Source organism: Oncorhynchus kisutch, unplaced genomic scaffold (genome assembly GCF_002021735.2).
Source record: "Oncorhynchus kisutch isolate 150728-3 unplaced genomic scaffold, Okis_V2 Okis06b-Okis10b_hom, whole genome shotgun sequence".
NCBI lineage: Eukaryota > Metazoa > Chordata > Actinopteri > Salmoniformes > Salmonidae > Oncorhynchus > Oncorhynchus kisutch.
In genome coordinates, this window is record NW_022261983.1 from 3,730,846 (window position 1) to 3,753,568 (window position 22,723).

The 22,723-nt window shown below is 50.8% G+C and overlaps 1 protein-coding gene across 1 annotated transcript; it reads left to right on the plus strand.

Annotated features, from left to right (window-relative positions):
* The first annotated feature begins 318 nt into the window (after positions 1–318).
* On the plus strand, positions 319–22,723 carry rai1 (retinoic acid induced 1). The gene is made up of 4 exons (XM_031814448.1): positions 319–7,092; positions 9,180–9,273; positions 10,795–10,844; positions 20,662–22,723. Exons 1-4 carry the CDS (start codon positions 370–372, stop codon positions 20,668–20,670), a joined length of 6,876 nt encoding a protein of 2,291 aa, XP_031670308.1. The 5' UTR covers positions 319–369; the 3' UTR covers positions 20,671–22,723.

Consider the following 22,723-nt stretch of genomic DNA (forward strand, 5'->3'; position numbering starts at 1 on the left):
CAGCTGTGTACAGGTGTGTACAGTAACATTACTTGTGAATTCAAATCGAGCATTTCTTTTATTTGAACATGATATTAAGTCAATTGATCTCAGAAAGGCAAGACTTTGTTGTTGTGTCTCTGATCTTTCCTGGTGAGATAAAGGATGTTGGGGTTAGAGACGTGAAGGTAGAGATGTAATGTCCTGGCTCTGTGATACTAACACCCCCTCCTTCTCTCTTCTGTTTTTCTATCCCTCCCCCTCTTTCCCCATCTCCCTCTCCACTCCTTCTCTCATCTCTCTCTCTCTCTCTCTCTCTCTCTCTCTCTCTGTCAGAATACCCCCACCCCCGACCCCCTCCCTCCCCCCGCCCCTCCTATAGCTGGAGCCATGCAGTCGTTCAGCAGAGAGAGGAGCGGTTTCCATGGCAACCAGCCCTGCTACCAGCAGGAGCACCATGAATTATCACGCCTGGAGAGTTACCGACAACACCCCCACCACGGACAGACCAGGCAGGTCTACGAGGCGCACGCGCTGGCCACCGCTACAGGGATGCCTCCAGCGGGACCAGGGGCCGGACCTGGACCAGCAAGCGGACCCATACCTGGACCTAAGGACTGTTATAGCCAGCAGGCATACCCTGGATACCCCCAGGGTAATGGAGGTGGTGTGGGTGGTGGTGTGGGTGGTGGAGGAGGTTCGACGCCTCATGATAAGAAGGCTTACAGTGGGGGGAGCCAAGGACCTCCTCCCACTCCCCAGCATATGCAGGCGGGCGGCTACAGCAATCACATGGGCCCGGGGGGATACCCGGCCCAGTATATGAGTGAGGGCCACCTCCAGCAGTCTAAGTGGGACGACCCAGCTCAGATAGCTCAGTACGAGCAGGAGATGGTAGGCAGGATGGAGCCAGGTCCCCCTGGGTCCTCCCAGTATCTGGACCAGAACATGCTGGCTCACTCCCAGAGCCAGTGTCACCAGCCCCACCAGGCCTCTGCTCCGGTCTACACCAGCACACACCACCAGCCCCATCCCGCAAACCCAGGCCAGTCCCCGTTGATGTACCCCCAGAGCCACCTCCACTACCCCCAACATCCCCCGTCCCCCTCGCCATCCTCCTCCTCCTACATGGAGAAGTGCAGCCCAATGCCCCACTGTTACAAGGGATATAGTATGCCGCCCAGCTCCCAGTACACTAGGCAGATGGGCAGCCACAGTGGTCTGAAGCAGGGGGGATACCGCCCGCCACCCCAGAACAGTTACAGCTACCAACAGACTCCCTCCAGGGGTGGCTACGAGCCCCAGCCCCCACTACAAGGCATTCCCACTCCCCAGGAGACCCACCCCAAATACCAACACTTCAGCCAGCCCCAGCAGAACTACTGTCTGTCAGAGCTGTCTGTCAGATCCCCTGAGCAGTACTACCAGACATGTAGTCCCGCCTCCAGCCACTCCCCTGCACGCTCTGTAGGCCGCTCGCCCTCCTACAGCTCCACCCCTTCCCCTTTGATGACCAATCCAGAGAGCTTCCAGTACAGCCAGCCACCAATGACCCCAGGGGCGGCTTCTTCGTCCTCCTCTTCCTCAGCGGGTCTGCAGGACCAGGGCTTGCTGATGCCGCCGCGCTCCCACCCGTCCTCGTCCCCCAATGTGGCCCACCCAACCCCGCAGCACAGCTACACACAGGGGGTTTCCATGAAGGAGCGCTTCTCTGAGAAGCTGCTTGCCAACCCCAGCCTGTGGAGCCTGAATGCCCTCACCTCTCAGGTGGAGAACATCTCCAACAATGTGCAGCAGCTGCTACTCTCCGAGGCCATGGTTGCCAACAAGAAGGGGGCCAAGCGCAGCATTGGGAGCAGTGGAGGCAGCTCCTCCAAGAAGGAAGAGGTTTACAAAGGAGTGCCAGGAGGCCCCGAGGGTCAGCATGGTGGGGGTCCCATGCAGGACCCCTACAGCACCAACCAGCACCAGCTCGTCCCCATGGAGATGCAGGAGGGGGGGTACTCCAGTAGTTCTGACGAGCAGCTGGAGAGGGGGTACTACTACTGCGGCCAGGGCAGGAGCCCAGCTCAGGCCCCCAACAGCACACACTTGGGCCTGGACACGGCCTCATCCTGCTCCATGACCTCTCCGGATGACATGTCCACCCGGTCTGGTGACTCTGTGTCCGGCCTGCAGAGCGTGGCTTCCAGGGACAACATGACCCCTGACCCCAGGTCACAGGGGGGACACGAACCCCGACAAACCCCCATGAAGAGCGTGGGGGATGAGAGGTCCCCCGTGAGTGTGACGATTCCCAGCCCCATGAAGCAGGAGAGCCAGTCCCCTCCAGACATCCAACGTCTTGGCTTGCCACTGAAGGAAAACTTTGAGGAGTTGGCCTGGACAGAGAAAATAGCAGACTACGAGGATGATGGAGTGAAAAAGACCTCAGACAGCGAGAGTGACCGCAAAGGCAGCGATAATGTCACAGATACCTCTGAGAAGCGGGAGAAATGGCCAGAGGACGAGAAAGGCCCAGCGCTGTATAGCAAGATCAACAAAGCAGTGACCGAGGGAAAGAGCTACTGCTACAACGAGAACATGTACCACAAGATACAAAACAAATATGACCGAGGCAAAGGGGACTCGGCAGATAAGTCCCCAAGCCTCTCAGACTCCAGCCACAAGGGAGACCTGGGCCAGGAGATGAAATCGGAGGCCTTCAAATCCGAATCTCCCACTGACTCTGAGAGCTCAGTGAAGACATCCCCCTATATTTCCAGGGGTGACCTTGATCAAGATCAATATTTAACAGAGAAGGAAGACAGCTCGGAGAACACATCCCTTACCCCGCGGGGCGAGGCTTTGGACCAGAGGCTCTCCGCCTCAGAGAAGAGAGAGAGCAGAGAAGAAGAGGAGGAGGATGAGGAGGGGGAGGAGGAGAGAAACCAGAAGTCCATATCTTCTCCTCTGTCTGCTGAGGAGAGAGAGGGAGAAGAGAGTGAGAGCCTGCCATCAACTGAGAAGGACCTCAACAATAGAACGAGCCCACAGGAGGAGCCTTCTGGAGAACTGTGCAGCAGAAAAGAAGGCCAGAGCCTGGCTGAGCCTCAGCCTTACAGTAACACAGAGTCTGCAGAGACAGAAAGCCAAGCAGCACAACCGGATGCAACAGCAGCAGCAGCAGAATCCCCAGAAAGTGGGTCAGCCATTTGTGACACTCCACCTCAGTCTCACTCAGCCATGATGGTTTTCTCAGCTCTCAGCGAGATAGCAACACCTCCAGCTCCGTCTCACACCAGGGACCATATTGATCACAGCGATTCCAACGTGCTGGAGCCTGACTCCCCTCAGCTGCCGGGGAAGTCCATACTGCACTCAGCGCCCTCCTGGGCCAACACCCCACCATCGCCAAAGAAAGGTGATGAGGACATGGAGCCGGGCATCAGCTGCCCAAGCGCTGTGACCCCCTCAGCCAAGCCAGAACCCATGGCCCCATCTGCACACCCGCAGGCTTTCGGCCGGAAGCACGGCCGAGGCAGGAGGAGACTGATGCACTCAGGTGTGGAATTCAGGAGACAGCTGAGTGTGGAGAGAGAGGGGGAGAGTGCCCCCTCGCCACCGCAGAAACCCCGCATGCCCTCCAGCAAGAGTGCTCTGTTCTCCGATCAGCTAGACATGGCCGCTCACCAGGACATAATCACAACGAGCGAGACACCCAAACTGCTTGCTGAGGGCTCCCGCTCCAGAATGTGCACTCGCTCATTCAACGCGCAGGACACTCCTCCTAAGGATCCCCAGCCCCCTGAAAGACGGAAACCAGGGCGGAAACCAGGTTCGAAACCAGGCCCAAAACCAGGCCCGAAGTCAGGGTTAAAACCAGGGCCTAAACCAGGACTAAAACCAGGGCCAAAACCAGGTTCAAAGCCAAGTCTAAAACCAGGACCAAAACCAGGTTTGAAACCCGATTCAAAGTCCAGCCCAAAACCAGGTTTAAAACCTGGGCCTAAACCAGGCCCAAAAACAGTTCTAAAACCAGGGCCTAAAACGGGTCCAAAACCAGGACCAAAACCTGGTCCAAAACCAACTGAAGTAGCACCCCGTGGTCGTCCCAGGGGTACGGGCTCTAAGTCGAAGTTGGCAGAACAGGAAGGTCCCATTCAACCCATAACAGGGGGTCCAGGAAGAGGCCAGAAGAGCTTGAGCATCAACAGTCAGAAAGGTGATGGGAAACAGGAAGGGAAAGCTCCAGGCAAGGACGGAAAGAACATGGTCCTGAGATCCAGAAAGCCCCCCCAGGATAAGCTTCCAAAGGAAAAAGAGAAGGCGCAATCTGAGGGAATCCTGACTCAAACCCTGACAGGTATAACAAAGCCCAATGAAGTGTTACAAAATGAGGAACGTATGAGCATAGAGCCAGCCATCCCTGTCTTTCCTAACCAGACAGACACAAGTATAACAGACACCAGTGTAACAGACTCCAGTAAACCAGACACCAGTGTAACAGACACTAGTAAACCAGACACCAGTGTAACAAACACCAGTGTAACAGACGTCAGTGTAACAGACACCAGTAAACCAGACACCAGTGTAACAGACACCAGTGTAACAGACACCAGTGTAACAGACACCAGAGTAACAGACACTAGTGTAACAGACACCAGAGTAACAGACACTAGTGTATCAGACACCAGAGTAACAGACACTAGTGTATCAGATCCCAATGTAACAGAGACCAGTGTAACAGACACCAGTGTAACAGACACCAGTGTAACAGACACCAGAGTAACAGACACTAGTGTATCAGATCCCAATGTAACAGAGACCAGTGTAACAGACACCAGTGTAACAGACACCAGCGTAACAGACACCAGCATAAAAGACAACAGTGTAACAGATACCAGTGTAACAGACATTAGTATACCTGTCGCTCCACCTGAGAAACCTAAAGAACCGGCTGTAGCTGTACCTCTTGAAACTGCACCTGTACCTCCACTCAAAAGAAAACCCAGTCCTCTGCCTCTAGAGCCTCCGGTGAAGAAAAAGCGAGGTCCAAAACCAAAACCAAAACCACAACAGCTCCAGCCTAAAACTCCCCATTCTGACCAGGCCAACCAGCCTCCATTAGTCAAACCCAAGGAGATGGGTGTCCGAGGGCCCAAGAGAAGGCTAAAGAGAGGCAGACACATCAAGGCCTCTCTGATCACTGTGCTGACCAAAGATAACCCTCCTCCCACGATGGCTGACGGTGATGTGGTTAGTGAAATGCCCAGTGTCCCTTCTCAGTGTCCCACTAAAACCAAGTACCTCCCCCCGCGCAAAGGCAGGGGTCTGAAATACGAGGCCATGGTTCAGAAAATAAACTCGGGCACCGGTTCGAAGAAACACCCGCCAACACCACAGCCCGAGAGCACAGAGGCGACAGTAGATGAAGTGACGTCAAAGCCTGTGTCGCTGCCCGTCTCGGAGGAGAGCGAGGCCCCAGTGGCGGCGGTGAGCGCCCCTGATGTGTCACGGGAGGAGTTAGCAAGGGACGTGGGGAGCTCCACGGGGGCCCAGAACACAGAACAGGAGAGAAGGGTGCAGCAGAACACCGGGGAGGGGGTGCAGCCGGAGCCACTCCCATCAGGGGTGCCAGACGCTGCAGCGGCGAGCGGCGCCAACAAACCCACCAGGACCAAGAGGAGGAAATGGGCCATGGTAGAGAGCACGGACGCCACGGTGGTCGCCATGGAGACGGGGAGCCTGATCATCAACACGCCGCGGCTGGCCAAGCAGAGGGCCATCAAGAACAACCACGAGATGCACCTGAAACAGAGGAGGAGGAAGAGGAAAGGAGGACAGCCTTCAGAGGGGCCTGTGGCTGACGAGGAGGTAGAGACAACAACAGCAGAACAGCAGACAGAGACACCCACTGACACAGCGTTAACAACAACACCCGCTCTACCAGCCGGCCCAGGTGAGATCACAGACAGCCCGCAGGTGATCGCCACAGAAATGATCCAGCCGCCTCCCTCCAAAAGAGGGAGGAAGCCCTCTTCATCCCCCTCCAAAAAGAGAGGGAGAGCACCAAGTGAACAGCAGAGCAGCAAACCTCTGAGGGTTCACAAAAAACCTGGTCCGAAAAAGGGAATCAAAGACGCCATGGAGGTGATTGAAGCGGTGGTAAAGGCTGCAGGGAGGGAGGCCAGACTCAAGAAGAAGAAATGGAAAAAGGAAAGCCCTGCAGTGTCAGAGGAAAAGCAGCCAGAGCCCTCTCTCAAACAGGTACTGAGTAAGACTCCTAAAAGCAGAATCAAACACTCCTTCTGTCCATATGTGCGTATGGACAGCTCCAGAGACTTCACCTCTCTCTGTACCATCGTCAACAGGCGCGATGAAGAGCTGAAGATGGTGCTTCAGAAGCCCCGAAAAAAGAGCCCGGACAAAATTAAAAACCCAGTCACAGTTGCCAAGGCGATACCCAGCTCCTCAGCTATGCTCCAGGGGCCCTTGGTTAACAAAACGTTAATTGACAGGTGTCTAACGTGTTGCCTGTGTGGAAAGCCAGCAAATTACCGTGAGCTGGGGGATTTGTGTGGGCCCTACTTCCCAGAGGATAGCATCCCACGCAAAATCCTGTCAGCAAGACATATAGAAACCCCGAGGGAAAACCGAGAGAAAATAAGCTCCAACAGTAGCATCAGGGAACCAAGCAGCAGCACCCCAACAAGCGAAGGAGACCCCAGCTTCAAAAAGGAAGTTAGTAAAAAGGTGGATATGGAGACAGTCACAAAGGAGGGCAGTAGTAGTAGTGGTGGGAGTCACCATCATCAGCCCCACCCCCACCATTGGCGCCCCAGGAGGGCAGAGAGGGCACCGGCGGAGGGTGGAAGCACGCACCGGCCCACCCTACGGGATCGGTTCAGGAGGATGCAGAAGCTCCAGGGGGAGAGGAGGGCTGCGGAGGCCACAGCTGGTGGTCAGGAAGGGGGCAATGGAGGAGGAGGCCTCCTCCAGAGACTGCAGGGGGAGGCTGAGGCTAAGGAACACTGGGCCCATGAGAACTGTGCTATCTGGACCAATGGGATCATCATGGTGGCAGGGAGGCTGTACGGCCTGAAAGAGGCTGTTCACACCTCCACAGAAACGGTGAGACCTTCTTCTTTCTCTATGCTGATTTCTCTCTTTTTCTTTTTCTTTCTCTCTCTCTCTCTCTCTCTCTCTCTCTCTCTCTCTCTCTCTCTCTCTCTCTCTTTCCACCTCTCTCTCTCTCTCTTTCCATCTCTCTCTCTCTCTCTCTCTCTCTCTCTCTTTCCACCTCTCTCTCTCTCTCTTTCTTTCCACCTCTCTCTCTCTCTCTCTTTCCACCTCTCTCTCTCTCTCTTTCCACCTCTCTCTCTCTCTCTCTCTCTCTTTCCACCTCTCTCTCTCTCTCTTTCCACCTCTCTCTCTCTCTCTCTCTTTCCACCTCTCTCTCTCTCTCTCTTTCCACCTCTCTCTCTCTCTCTTTCCACCTCTCTCTCTCTCTCTCTCTCTCTCTCTTTCCACCTCTCTCTCTCTCTCTCTCTCTTTCCACCTCTCTCTCTCTCTCTTTCCAACTCTCTCTTTCCACCTCTCTCTCTCTCTCTTTCCACCTCTCTCTCTCTCTCTTTCCACCTCTCTCTCTCTCTCTTTCCACCTCTCTCTCTCTCTCTTTCCACCTCTCTCCCTCTCTTTCCACCTCTCTCTCTCTTTCCACCTCTCTCTCTCTTTCCACCTCTCTCTCTCTAGTTGATACTGATACTGCATCTTACCAATGGAGAGTCAATATTTCAAGTGCTGTATTTCACATACAGTAAACTGTACATGATTGTGATCTATAATTCTAACCTCCCACAGTTAGAAATGAATGGGTTTTTTTACATTACTATGAAATTAAATAATAAAAAATAGATCACAAATAAGAAAAACATTTGCCTTGTTCAAATCTATTTTGTTGGGAACTGTGCATGTTTGTCACAGTGACGTATTGGCCACAGTGACATATTGGACACGGTGACGTATTGGACACAGTGGCGTATTGGACACAGTGACGTATTGGACACAGTGACATATTGGACACAGTGACATATTGGACACAGTGACATATTGGACACAGTGACATGTTGGACACAGTGACATATTGGACACAGTGACATATTGTCCACAGTGACATATTGGACACAGTGACATATTGGACACAGTGACATGTTGGACACAGTGACATGTTGGACACAGTGACATATTGTCCACAGTGACATATTGGACACAGCGACATATTGGACACAGTGACATATTGGACACAGTGACATGTTGGACACAGTGACATGTTGGACACAGTGACATATTGGACACAGTGACATGTTGGACACAGTGACATATTGGACACAGTGACATGTTGGACACAGTGACATATTGGACACAGTGACATATTGGCCACAGTGACATATTGGCCACAGTGACATATTGGACACAGTGACATATTGGACACAGTGACATATTGGACACAGTGACATGTTGGACACAGTGACATATTGGACACAATGACATATTGGACACAGTGACATATTGGACACAATGACATGTTGGACACAGTGACATATTGAACACAGTGACATATTGGACACAGTGACATGTTGGACACAGTGACATATTGGACACAGTGACATATTGAACACAGTGACATATTGAACACAGTGACATATTGAACACAGTGACATATTGGACACAGTGACATATTGGACACAGTGACATATTGAACACAGTGACATATTGAACACAGTGACATATTGAACACAGTGACATATTGGACACAGTGACATATTGGACACAATGACATATTGGACACAGTGACATATTGGACACAATGACATATTGGACACAGTGACATATTGAACACAGTGACATATTGAACACAGTGACATATTGAACACAGTGACATATTGGACACAGTGACATATTGGACACAATGACATATTGGACACAGTGACATATTGGACACAGTGACATATTGGCCACAGTGACATATTGGACACAGTGACATGTTGGACACAGTGACATATTGTTGGCAACATCAAGTAGATGCTTTATTATTAACTGGAGACTGTCTGCCTGTCTGTCTGCCTGTCTGTCTGCCTGTATGGCTCTATGTATCTCTGTCTGGCTGGCTGTCCCTCTATCCGTCTTTCTTTCTGTCTGTCTGTCTGTCTGGTCTCCAGAGCTGTTCCAAGTGCCAGAGAGTGGGCGCGTCCATCAGCTGCTGCTGGAAAGGCTGCCCTCACAAATACCACTACATCTGCGCCAAGGAGATAGGTAAGAGCCCTCAGAGAGCGAGAGAGAGAGGAGAGGGGAGGAGAGAGGAGGAGATAGGTAAGAGCCCTCAGAGAGAGAGAGAGAGACAGAGAGAGGAGGAGAGGGATGGATAAAGCAGGCAAGAAGGAGTGGGAGGAGTAGGAGGGAAGGGTGAAGGGGAGGGGAGTAAGAGGGAAGGGTGAAGGGGGAGGGGAGTAGGAGGGAAGGGTGAAGGGGGAGGGGAGTAGGAGGGAAGGGTGAAGGGGAAGGGGAGTAGGAGGGAAGGGTGAAGGGGGAGGAGTAGGAGGGAAGGGTGAAGGGGGAGGGGAGTAAGAGGGAAGGGTGAAGGGGGAGGGGAGTAAGAGGGAAGGGTGAAGGGGGAGGGGAGTAAGAGGGAAGAGTGAATGGGGAGGAGAGTAAGAGGGAAGGGTGAAGGGGAGGGGAGTAAGAGGGAAGGGTGAAGGGGGAGGGGAGTAGGAGGGAAGGGTGAAGGGGGAGGGGAGTAAGAGGGAAGGGTGAAGGGGGAAGGGGAGTAGGAGGGAAGGGTGAAGGGGGAGGGGAGTAAGAGGGAAGGGTGAAGGGGGAGGAGTAGGAGGGAAGGGTGAAGGGGGAGGGGAGTAAGAGGGAAGGGTGAAGGGGGAGGGGAGTAAGAAGGAAGGGTGAAGGGGGAGGGGAGTAGGAGGGAAGGGTGAAGGGGAGGGGAGTAAGAGGGAAGGGTGAAGGGGGAGGGGAGTAGGAGGGAAGGGTGAAGGGGGAGGGGAGTAAGAGGGAAGGGTGAAGGGGGAGGAGTAGGAGGGAAGGGTGAAGGGGGAGGGGAGTAAGAGGGAAGGGTGAAAGGGGAGGAGTAGGAGGGAAGGGTGAAGGGGGAGGGGAGTAAGAGGGAAGGGTGAAGGGGGAGGGGAGTAGGAGGGAAGGGTGAAGGGGGAGGGGAGTAAGAGGGAAGGGTGAAGGGGGAGGAGTAGGAGGGAAGGGTGAAGGGGGAGGGGAGTAAGAGGGAAGGGTGAAGGGGGAGGGGAGTAGGAGGGAAGGGTGAAGGGGGAGGGGGAATGAAGGGGTGGAGGTAGCGTGTGTGTGTGTGTGTGTGTTGATTTGTGTATAAGCATATGCTTTATGTAGGTATGGCCTCCCCTCACATTACATCATGCCATCAGTAGGTACAGTGGGGATTAGAACTCCTCACAGAGGAGCACTGAGAGGAACTGAAGGACCAGTTTAATCCTGCAGAGTACACCATGGCTGCAACCTACCTCATCCTATCATTCTCTCCTTCCTTCTCTCTCTCTCCCTCTCTATGTCTCTCTCCTTCCTTCTCTCTCTCCCTCTCTGTCCCTCTCTCCTTCCATCTCTCCCTCCTTCCTTCTCTATCTCCTTCCATCTCTCCCTCCTTCCTTCTCTCTCTCCCTCTCTATATCTCTCTCTGCTTCCTTCCTTCTCTCTCTCTCTCCCTCTCTCTCTCTCCTTCCTTCACTCCCTACCTCTATCTCTCTCTTTCCTTCTCTCCCTCTCTGTCTCCTTCCTTCTCTCTCTTTCTCTCTCTCTCAGGCTGCATGTTCCAAGACGACAACTTTTCACTGAAATGTCCGAAACACGAGGTAAGCAAATAAACAGAATCCGTCTGTACACATGCAAAAGGGTAGAAACAAATAATAGAAAAATCGATGTAACTATAGCAACAATCCATTGGATAGGGTATGTCCTGGGCAGAGAGCACTGGACTGACCCATCAGAGGGAGGTCAGAGGGAGGTCAGAGGGAGGTTAGAGGGAAGTTAGAGGGAGGTCAGAGGGAGATCAGAGGGAGGTTAGAGGGAGGTCAGAGGGAGATCAGAGGGAGGTTAGAGGGAAGCAGAGGGAGGTTAGAGGGAGGTCAGAGGGAGATCAGAGGGAGGTCAGAGGGAGATTAGAGGGAGGTTAGAGGGAGGTCAGAGGGAAGTTAGAGGGAGGTTATAGGGAAGTTAGAGGGAGGTCAGAGGGAAGTTAGAGGGAGGTTAGAGGGAGATCAGAGGGAGGTCAGAGGGAGGTCAGAGGGAGATTAGAGGGAGGTCAGAGGGAGATCAGAGGGAGGTCAGAGGGAGGTTAGAGGGAAGTTAGAGGGAAGTTAGAGGGAGGTCAGAGGGAGGTGAGAGGGAAGTTAGAGGGAGGTCAGAGGGAGATTAGAGGGAGGTCAGAGGGAGGTCAGAGGGAGATTAGAGGGAGGTCAGAGGGAGGTCAGAGGGAGGTTAGAGGGAGGTCAGAGGGAGGTCAGAGGGAGGTTAGAGGGAGGTCAGAGGGAGGTCAGAGGGAGGTTAGAGGGAGGTCAGAGGGAGGTTAGAGGGAGGTCAGAGGGAGGTCAGAGGGAGGTTAGAGGGAAGTTAGAGGGAGGTCAGAGGGAAGTTAGAGGGAGGTCAGAGGGAGGTCAGAGGGAAGTTATAGGGAGGTTAGAGGAAAGTTAGAGGGAGGTTAGAGGGAAGTTAGAGGGAGGTCAGAGGGAAGTTAGAGGGAGGTTAGAGGGAAGTTAGAGGGAGGTCAGAGGGAAGTTAGAGGGAGGTTAGAGGGAGATCAGAGGGAGGTCAGAGGGAGATTAGAGGGAGGTTAGAGGGAGATCAGAGGGAAGTCAGAGGGAGGTTAGAGGGAAGTTAGAGGGAGGTCAGAGGGAGGTGAGAGGGAAGTTAGAGGGAGGTTAGAGGGAGGTCAGAGGGAGGTTAGAGGGAGGTCAGAGGGAGGTCAGAGGGAGATTAGAGGGAGGTCAGAGGGAGGTCAGAGGGAGGTTAGAGGGAAGTTAGAGGGAAGTTAGAGGGAGGTCAGAGGGAGGTTAGAGGGAAGTTAGAGGGAGGTTAGAGGGAGGTCAGAGGGAGGTTAGAGGGAGGTTAGAGGGACTAGTAGCATTGGTGGTAGTTGAACCATAGTGCAACATGGGGCTGATAGAAGGCCCAGAGGTCAAGGATCAAAGGTCAGGGAGTGAGGGGTCATAGAGGGACTGAGGGAGGAACCAGTTAGCTCAGGGAGTTATGATTCTTCAGGCTGTCTGAGCCTATTTCTGTACCAGCTCCTGACACACAGACATAGATTGACAGACAGAGAGGGGGGAGAGATGGGGTGATTATTCATTCTAAATTAAAATTGTAGTATTTATTTTTTATGAGTTAAGGAATTAAAGAAATAAAGAGAGGAGGAGAAGTAGAGAAATGTTGGAGACTGTACTCACCCCTGTCGGTTGAGCTAACCTGGGACAGAGGCATTCTGACCCTGACTTGGCCTCAGGTCAGAGGGAGGTCAGAGGGAGGTTAGAGGGAAGTTAGAGGGAGGTCAGAGGGTATAGGAGACAGTAAGAGATGTGAAGTATAGGAGACAGTCAGAGATGTGAAGTATAGGAGACAGGAAGAGCCACTTATGTGCAGTCAGTAGGGGGCAGCACTGTTCTCTACTGTACCTGTTAGTGGGAGGGCTCTTTGGCTTCTTCTGTACTTTCCTGGCTTGTCCTGGAGACTCACCCACCCTGAGAGAACAGAACCATACACATCAGAATAATTATGCTTTTATCTCCGTAAACATTCCTATAATCCAAGACTCCCATCTCTCTATCCCCTCTGGTTAGGAATTTCAAATATTGTGATATTACAATACATTCCATTTCAGTTTTTGACAGAGACAGACATACAGAGAATGACATATAGTGACAGAGACAGACATACAGAGAATGACATATAGTGACAGAGACAGACATACAGAGAATGACATATAGTGACAGAGACAGACATACAGAGAATGACATATAGTGACAGAGACAGACATACAGAGAATGACATATAGTGACAGAGACAGACATACAGAGAATGACATATAGTGACAGAGACAGACATACAGAGAATGACATATAGTGACAGAGACAGACATACAGAGAATGACATATAGTGACAGAGACAGACATACAGAGAATGACATATAGTGACAGAGACAGACATACAGAGAATGACATATAGTGACAGAGACAGACATACAGAGAATGACATATAGTGACAGAGACAGACATACAGAGAATGACATATAGTGACAGAGACAGACATACAGAGAATGACATATAGTGACAGAGACAGACATACAGAGAATGACATATAGTGACAGAGACAGACATACAGAGAATGACATATAGTGACAGAGACAGACATACAGAGAATGACATATAGTGACAGAGACAGACATACAGAGAATGACATATAGTGACAGAGACAGACATACAGAGAATGACATATAGTGACAGAGACCGACATACAGAGAATGACATATAGTGACAGAGACAGACATACAGAGAATGACATATAGTGACAGAGACCGACATACAGAGAATGACATATAGTGACAGAGACAGACATACAGAGAATGACATATAGTGACAGAGACAGACATACAGAGAATGACATATAGTGACAGAGACAGACATACAGAGAATGACATATAGTGACAGAGACAGACATACAGAGAATGACATATAGTGACAGAGACCGACATACAGAGAATGACATATAGTGACAGAGACAGACATACAGAGAATGACATATAGTGACAGAGACAGACATACAGAGAATGACATATAGTGACAGAGACCGACATACAGAGAATGACATATAGTGACAGAGACAGACATACAGAGAATGACATATAGTGACAGAGACAGACATACAGAGAATGACATATAGTGACAGAGACAGACATACAGAGAATGACATATAGTGACAGAGACAGACATACAGAGAATGACATATAGTGACAGAGACAGACATACAGAGAATGACATATAGTGACAGAGACAGACATACAGAGAATGACATATAGTGACAGAGACCGACATACAGAGAATGACATATAGTGACAGAGACAGACATACAGAGAATGACATATAGTGACAGAGACCGACATACAGAGAATGACATATAGTGACAGAGACAGACATACAGAGAATGACATATAGTGACAGAGACAGACATACAGAGAATGACATATAGTGACAGAGACAGACATACAGAGAATGACATATAGTGACAGAGACAGACATACAGAGAATGACATATAGTGACAGAGACCGACATACAGAGAATGACATATAGTGACAGAGACAGACATACAGAGAATGACATATAGTGACAGAGACAGACATACAGAGAATGACATATAGTGACAGAGACCGACATACAGAGAATGACATATAGTGACAGAGACAGACATACAGAGAATGACATATAGTGACAGAGACAGACATACAGAGAATGACATATAGTGACAGAGACAGACATACAGAGAATGACATATAGTGACAGAGACAGACATACAGAGAATGACATATAGTGACAGAGACAGACATACAGAGAATGACATATAGTGACAGAGACAGACATACAGAGAATGACATATAGTGACAGAGACAGACATACAGAGAATGACATATAGTGACAGAGACCGACATACAGAGAATGACATATAGTGACAGAGACAGACATACAGAGAATGACATATAGTGACAGAGACCGACATACAGAGAATGACATATAGTGACAGAGACAGACATACAGAGAATGACATATAGTGACAGAGACCGACATACAGAGAATGACATATAGTGACAGAGACAGACATACAGAGAATGACATATAGTGACAGAGACAGACATACAGAGAATGACATATAGTGACAGAGACAGACATACAGAGAATGACATATAGTGACAGAGACAGACATACAGAGAATGACATATAGTGACAGAGACCGACATACAGAGAATGACATATAGTGACAGAGACAGACATACAGAGAATGACATATAGTGACAGAGACAGACATACAGAGAATGACATATAGTGACAGAGACCGACATACAGAGAATGACATATAGTGACAGAGACAGACATACAGAGAATGACATATAGTGACAGAGACAGACATACAGAGAATGACATATAGTGACAGAGACCGACATACAGAGAATGACATATAGTGACAGAGACAGACATACAGAGAATGACATATAGTGACAGAGACCGACATACAGAGAATGACATATAGTGACAGAGACAGACATACAGAGAATGACATATAGTGACAGACAGACATACAGAGAATGACATATAGTGACAGTGACAGAGAGTAAGGAAAAAGAGAGTGAGAGAGACATTCACACACACACACACAAAAACAGACAGACACACACTCATAAATGGACAGAGAGAGAGTCAGGCACAGACAGAGACAGAGGATTTGTGTAACCAAGGTCGTGTGTCTCTCCATCTCCCGTGGCAACAGCCTATCAGGCATCTCTGCCTGGCGCTGAGCACTATTGACTGGCCAGTCCACTAACACCACTGTTAACGCCACCTGAACACCGAACACTGATTGGTCTCACACAGCCTTCTGCAGGGCTGGAGGTCAGCCTGTCGATTCCCTCCCATCACTAAACACAGACTCTAATAGAGTGTTCAGCACCAAGCTGAAAGGCTAGCAGACATAGGATAGGAATCCAGCTCCAACTGGGTTGACAGAGTTCAGCTGAGTCTCATCCATGTCGGCACCCAATGTTCTAATCTACGACAAACACATTCTACGCAAAGGAACAAGAATGTTACTGTTGTGCAATGTATGTTGCCCATTAACATCCATATAGGGCCCTGGTCAAAAGAAGTGCTCTACTTAATAGTGTGCCATTTGGGATGAAGCCCTATGCATATTAAGATGTCATCTGCTACATTTGTTCATTTTAAATGACTGCACAGGGAGTCCTACGAATGACCTTGACAAAATGGCAAATCATCCTACACTTTATCCCACTAGCTACCTCTCACACTGCACCTCTCGGAAAACATTAGTCAGCCACGCTGTGCATTGTTATGACTGAAAGTGGGAGTGTGATCACATTAGCAGCCCACTCTTCCTGTTTTGGTTGGATTTCCAAGGTTGCAGTTTTCTTTATGGGAGGCGCCATCTGGTGGCGGTAACGCCACACTGTACTCTGGAGGAAGGTCAATGATGGAGGGAAGGGGGAGGGGAGAGAGAGGGGTACTGACATTCAGCAGGGAGCAGCGGTGCATTGAAGCAGCAGCCTCTCTCTCATCTCCCTCCTCTATTCTCCCCCTCCCTCCCTCCTCTATTCTCCCCCTCCCTCCCTCCCTCCTCTATTCTCCCCCTCCCTCCCTCCCTCCTCTATTCCCTCCCTCCCTCCTCTATTCCCTCCCTCCCTCCCTCCTCTATTCTCCCCATCCCTCCCTCCCTCCTCTATTTTCGCCATCCCTCCCTCCCTCCTCTATTCTCCCCATCCCTCCCTCCCTCCTCTATTCTCCCCATCCCTCCCTCCCTCCTCTATTCTCCCCATCCCTCCCTCCCTCCTCTATTCTCCCCATCCCTCCCTCCCTCCTCTATTCTCCCCATCCCTCTCTCCTCTCCTATATTCTCCCCATCCCTCCCTCCCTCCTCTATTCTCCCCATCCCTCCCTCCCTCCTCTATTCTCCCCATCCCTCTCTCCTCTCCTCTATTCTCTCCATCCCTCCCTCCCCTCCTCTATTCTCCCCATCCCTCCCTCCCTCCTCTATTCTCCCATCCCTCCCTCCCTCCTCTATTCTCCCCATCCCTCTCTCCTCTCCTCTATTCTCCCCATCCCTCCCTCCTCTATTCTCCCCATCCCTCCCTCCCTCCTCTATTCTCCCCATCCCTCCCTCCCTCCTCTATTCTCCCCATCCCTCCCTCCTCTCTCTATTCTCCCCATCCCTCCCTCCCTCCTCTATTCTCCCCATCCCTCCCTCCCTCCTCTATTCTCCCCATCCCTCCCTCCCTCATCTATTCTCCCCATCCCTCCCTCCCTCCCTCCTCTATTCTCCCCATCCCCTCCCTCCCTCCTCTATTCTCCCCATCCCTCTCTCCTCTCCTCTATTCTCCCCATCCCTCTCTCCCCTCCTCTATTCTCCCCATCCCTCCCTCCCTCCCTCCTCTATTCTCCCCATCCCTCCCTCCCTCCTCTATTCTCCCCATCCCTCTCTCATCTCCTCTATTCTCCCCATCCCTCCCTCCCTCCTCTATTCTCCCCATCCCTCCCTCCCTCCTCTATTCTCCCCATCCCTCTCTCCCCTCCTCTATTCTCCCCATCCCTCTCTCCTCTCCTCTATTCTCCCCATCCCTCTCTCCTCTCCTCTATTCTCCCCATCCCTCCCTCCTCTCCTCTATTCTCCCCATCCCTCCCTCCCTCCTCTATTCTCCCATCCCTCCCTCCCTCCTATTCTCCCCATCCCTCTCTCCTCTCCTCTATTCTCCCCATCCCTCTCTCCTCTCCTCTATTCTCCCCATCCCTCCCTCCTCTCCTCTATTCTCCCCATCCCTCTCTCCTCTCCTCTATTCTCCCCATCCCTCTCTCCTCTCCTCTATTCTCCCCATCCCTCCTCTATTCTCCCCATCCCTCCTCTATTCTCCCCATCCCTCCCTCCCTCCTCTATTCTCCCCATCCCTCCCTCCCTCCTCTATTCTCCCCATCCCTCCCTCCCTCCTCTATTCTCCCCATCCCTCTCTCCTCTCCTCTATTCTCCCCATCCCTCTCTCCTCTCCTCTATTCTCCCCATCCCTCCTCTATTCTCCCCATCCCTCCCTCCCTCCTCTATTCTCCCCATCCCTCCCTCCTCTATTCTCCCCATCCCTCTCTCCTCTCCTCTATTCTCCCCATCCCTCTCTCCTCTCCTCTATTCTCCCCATCCCTCTCTCCTCTCCTCTATTCTCCCCATCCCTCCCTCCTCTATTCTCCCCATCCCTCTCTCCTCTCCTCTATTCTCCCCATCCCTCTCTCCTCTCCTCTATTCTCCCCATCCCTCTCTCCTCTCCTCTATTCTCCCCATCCCTCTCTCCTCTCCTCTATTCTCCCCATCCCTCTCTCCTCTCCTCTATTCTCCCCATCCCTCCCTCCTCTATTCTCCCCATCCCTCTCTCCTCTCCTCTATTCTCCCCATCCCTCCCTCCCTCCTCTATTCTCCCCATCCCTCCGTCCCTCCTCTATTCTCCCCATCCCTCCCTCCCTCCTCTATTCTCCCCATCCCTCTCTCCTCTCCTCTATTCTCCCCATCCCTCTCTCCTCTCCTCTATTCTCCCCATCCCCCCCTCCCTCCTCTATTCTCCCCATCCCTCTCTCCTCTCCTCTATTCTCCCCATCCCTCCCTCCCTCCTCTATTCTCCCCATCCCTCTCTCCTCTCCTCTATTCTCCCCATCCCTCTCTCCTCTCCTCTATTCTCCCCATCCCTCCCTCCCTCCTCTATTCTCCCCATCCCTCCCTCCCTCCTCTATTCTCCCCATCCCTCCCTCCCTCCTCTATTATCCCCATCCATCCCTCCCTCCCTCCTCTATTCTCCCCATCCCTCCCTCCCTCCTCTATTCTCCCCATCCCTCTCTCCTCTCCTCTGTGTAGACTGACAGACAAGGGTGGAAATCTGGCTGCTGATCAAAAAAGCATCACGCCCACCTCTGCCTTCCCCTCGCTCCCTCCATCTCTCTCTTCTCCTCTTCTCTCTTCACCCCCTGCCTTCCCCTCACTCCCTCCATCTCTCTTTTCACCCCCTGCCTTCCCCACACTCCCTCCATCTCTCCTCCCCTCTCCCTCCATCTCTCCTCCCTCTCCCTCCCTCTCTCTTTTCTCCTTTCCTGTCCCTGTATCCTATCCCCCTCCCTCCTCTCTTCCCCTCCCATGTATAGAAGAACAGAGACAGAGACAGAGAGAGAGAGAGAGAGAGAGAGAGAGAGAGAGAGAGAGAGAAAGAGGAGAAAGACAGAGGGATAGAGAGAGAGAAAGAGAGAGAGAAATAGAGAGAGAGAAAGAGCGAGAAAGGGAGAGAGAGAGAAAGAGGGAGAGAGAGAGAGAAGAAAGACAGAGGGATAGAGAGAGAGAAATAGGGGGAGAGAGAGAGTGAGAGGAGGAAGACAGAGGGATAGAGAGAGAGAGAGAGACAGAGAGAGAGGGAGGCTGGTGGTTCTGTGCGATGCTAATTTAGCAGACTGAGCAGCCTAATCAGAGAGCAGTAGAGATACACAGACACAATCCCAGGCACAACCCCCCCACCCCACCCACCCAGGTCTCCATGGAACTCTGCCTCAGTTCTCTGCTCCTCTGCTCTCCTCCTCTCACTATTCTACAACACAGACACAGACACCAGCAGGAGGGATGGAGGAAGGAAAGGAGGGAGGAAGGGAGCAATCTCACATGGGCAGGAAACTGCTGCACACACAGGCCCACACACACACACGCACACAGGCACACACACACACAGGCACACACACACACACCGGCAAGCGCACACACACAACAGGCAGACATATACACAGGCACACACAAACAGCAGGCACATATCACACAAAAACGTATGAACATTGTGAATGTTCACAAACACACACACACACACTCACAACACATATTACACACACAGTAGGAGACAAACAGAGGCTGTTTTTGTGTTCTCTGCGGATGTGTAGAAACAAAAGGAGAGCAGCGGGCCGTTACATCACAGAGAGACTCAGAGATACAAAGAGAATGAGAAAGGGAGACAGAGACTACATATAGAGAGAGAGAAAGAAAGAGAGAGAATATAGAGAGCGACACAAGAGAAAGCAAGAGAAAGAGAGAGGGAGGGAGAGAGATTCAGAAAGAGAGAGAGAGCAACAGAGAGAGAGAGAAAGAGAGAGAGAGAGAGAGATTCAGCAAGAGAAAGAGAGAGGGAGGGAGAGCAAGAGAGAGAGAGAGAAAGAGAGAGAGGGAGTGAGAGAGAGAGAGAGAGATTCAGCAAGAGAAAGAGAGAGGGAGGGAGAGGAATAGAAAGAGAGAGCGAGAGAGAGAGAGAGAGAGAGAGAGAGACAGAGAGAGAGAGAGAGAGAGAGAGACTGCCGAGGATAAGGGGGGAAGCACCCCACCATTGTAGTTAGTAGGTGTTCCCACCTTGTCATTCACAGGAGCCAGTTCACTGGCCAGCTGCATCCTCCATCCTCCACTACCGCACACTGCAGCTAGCTTTCATGTCTACAGTAGTGCAGAACCACACACACACACACACCAGCGCGCAAGCACACACATTGCAGCTTTCATGTTAGCTCAGAGCAGAGACTCAGGCACACAGACACGGCAGCTTTCATGTTTGCAGTGACCATGGCAATTAAAGGTCCCATTCTGCGCTGGCCATGGAGAATAACACACACACATTGCAGTGCTGTGAGTGCTGGTGCGTTCTATTTCAGCAGGCATGAGTACATATGTCCAGAGAGAGAGAGAGACCTACTGAACCTGCAGACAGTATGACACAACACACACAGATCACCCATACACTCTCAAAAGCACAATATTCATTTTTTTCATATATAACATTATTTTTGTGCATGTGTTTCGAAGTGAACAGCAATCGCCCTCATACATAATTTGTCTTTGTCTTCCAGGCTTTGTAAAATAGAGCACTACCCAGCCCCAGTGAGCATCACCTATGCAGTACGACAGACAGACAGACAGACAGATAGGACATCCCTCCACCCAAACCTGATGATGAGTCATGATGAGACGTCATGACGGACAGACGCATCAGCCAATGGGGACGGCTGGGGATCCTCTGAGGCACCACCGATGGCAGCAATACAGACACAAGACAGCAGGTCCCTCAGAGCAACCCCCGTAACCCCTGGCAACGGCACTGCTTTATCTCAGCCACCCCTGATAACCAGACAGAGAGACAGAGAGACAGAGAGAGGGACTGCATTGTCTGTCTGACAGACAGTCTCCTTCACGGACAGACGGACTGCGGTGTTTTGAGAGAGTCTTTCACAGCCCTGTCTGTCTGTGTCTGGAGTCTAGACACCTGGCAGCCATGGTTACTTAGAGACCACCCCTCCAGAGAGAGAGGGGGAGAGAGAGGGGGAGAGACAGGGAGCTGTTTTAAATTCACGCTGCACTGTTCTGCCTCCGGAACGGTCGCTATCATTTTTGGACACCTGGTGGATTGCGATTGGCCAGAATAGGCCCCCTCCGGCTATGCTGTCCGAGTTCCAGGTCGCGGTGTGTGTGTGACATGGACTGTGTGTGTGTGTGCTTGTACAAGGAAGGGAACGAGCGTGTTCCAATTCAAGATGTCATGCGTCAAAAGAAGCCTCCCCTCCCCTGGATGTATCTCAATGTGCGCTTAAGTGTTATAAAAATGTACATTGTGTGTTTTAACAGATTCTAAATATGATTCTGATATTGACAGAAAGAACAAATGACTGAATATAACGCTCTTCTTCCGGTATGTATTTTGATGTGCATATTACGGCTATAGGACACCATTGAGTCAGCGTTGGTATCTGTCCCGCTTTGTGTTCAATTAAACATTTGGATAAAAATAAAGGCTTCCATATTCACACTAGCCTACTACTTTAGAATGCATGCCTTATACATTGCTCCATTCTAAGTGGGTAGTGTGCTAATTTGGATATTGGGGGGGGGTCAAAACTCTGGAGGTCACCGAGTCGAAGTTCAGACGTGTGCTCATACAACATGATGTACAGTAGACGCCACATCATCACCATAAAGGTTAAAGGTCAGGGCTTAGGGCCCGGCCGGCATCATCTCACACGTCATGTCATCTCATCTCACCACAGTTCTTCATCAATATCTCTGTCCATCATCTCCATCACCAAAGGCTGCTGTCTCCATAAAAATGAACAAGTATTCGACTCCAATAGATTCTTAGTCCTACACGACTTGAGTTCTCAGCACCATAGAGCTGAATCAACCGTACAGAGACTCAAATATGTCATAATATGGACACCGTACAGTAACACAGTCCTCCCCATTAAATGGGGAACCGTGACTGTTGTACGGTGTCCGTATTCGGACTGTTTCAGTTTTCTGACTCCACATCAAGTGTGTCTCTCTCATTCCTTTCTCTGTATGTGGCACTTACAGTAGCGTAGCCTGTTCCCCTTACTGCAGCATTCTCACACACACAGACAGCCTCTTTAGGGTGTAGTGTACAGTACTTCAGTACTACTTTAGGGTGTAGTGTACAGTACTTCAGTACTACTTTAGGATGTAGTGTACAGTACTTTAGTACTTCATATCAGTGGACACATACAGTATTAGGGCGTACAGTACAGACAAGAGCAAAGCATCACACCACAAACCTCTTCTTCTTCTGATTCTTGATTATGATGCTCTCATTATTTAATGGTGTATATAAGTATTTGACGCTGTTTAAATGTAAGATGTGATGTACTAATATAATTGTGTATAGTATTTCCTAGAGATGTTTATTTTCTATAAAATCAATATGTTATTGCTTATAAAAATGTTATTAAAAGAATCCATTCAGAAAAGAGACTTTTGGGAATGTCACTCGTTCTAAGTTGAGCATGCAGTGTTTTTTATTATTCATGTTTTCATTGTTTCAATCGATGACACTACAGCATCAATTTGTGTGAACTGTTTTTGTAACGCCAAATGTCAAATATACCAGCACCTTTCAACGCT

Bases quoted from the DNA above. Each gene is read 5' to 3' on its own strand.
- rai1 (XM_031814448.1), top strand. From the start codon at position 370: ATGCAGTCGTTCAGCAGAGAGAGGAGCGGTTTCCATGGCAACCAGCCC. The intron at 7,093-9,179 runs GTGAGACCTTCT...TCTGGTCTCCAG, and splicing joins TTCACACCTCCACAGAAACG to AGCTGTTCCAAGTGCCAGAG. The intron at 9,274-10,794 runs GTAAGAGCCCTC...TCTCTCTCTCAG, and splicing joins CATCTGCGCCAAGGAGATAG to GCTGCATGTTCCAAGACGAC.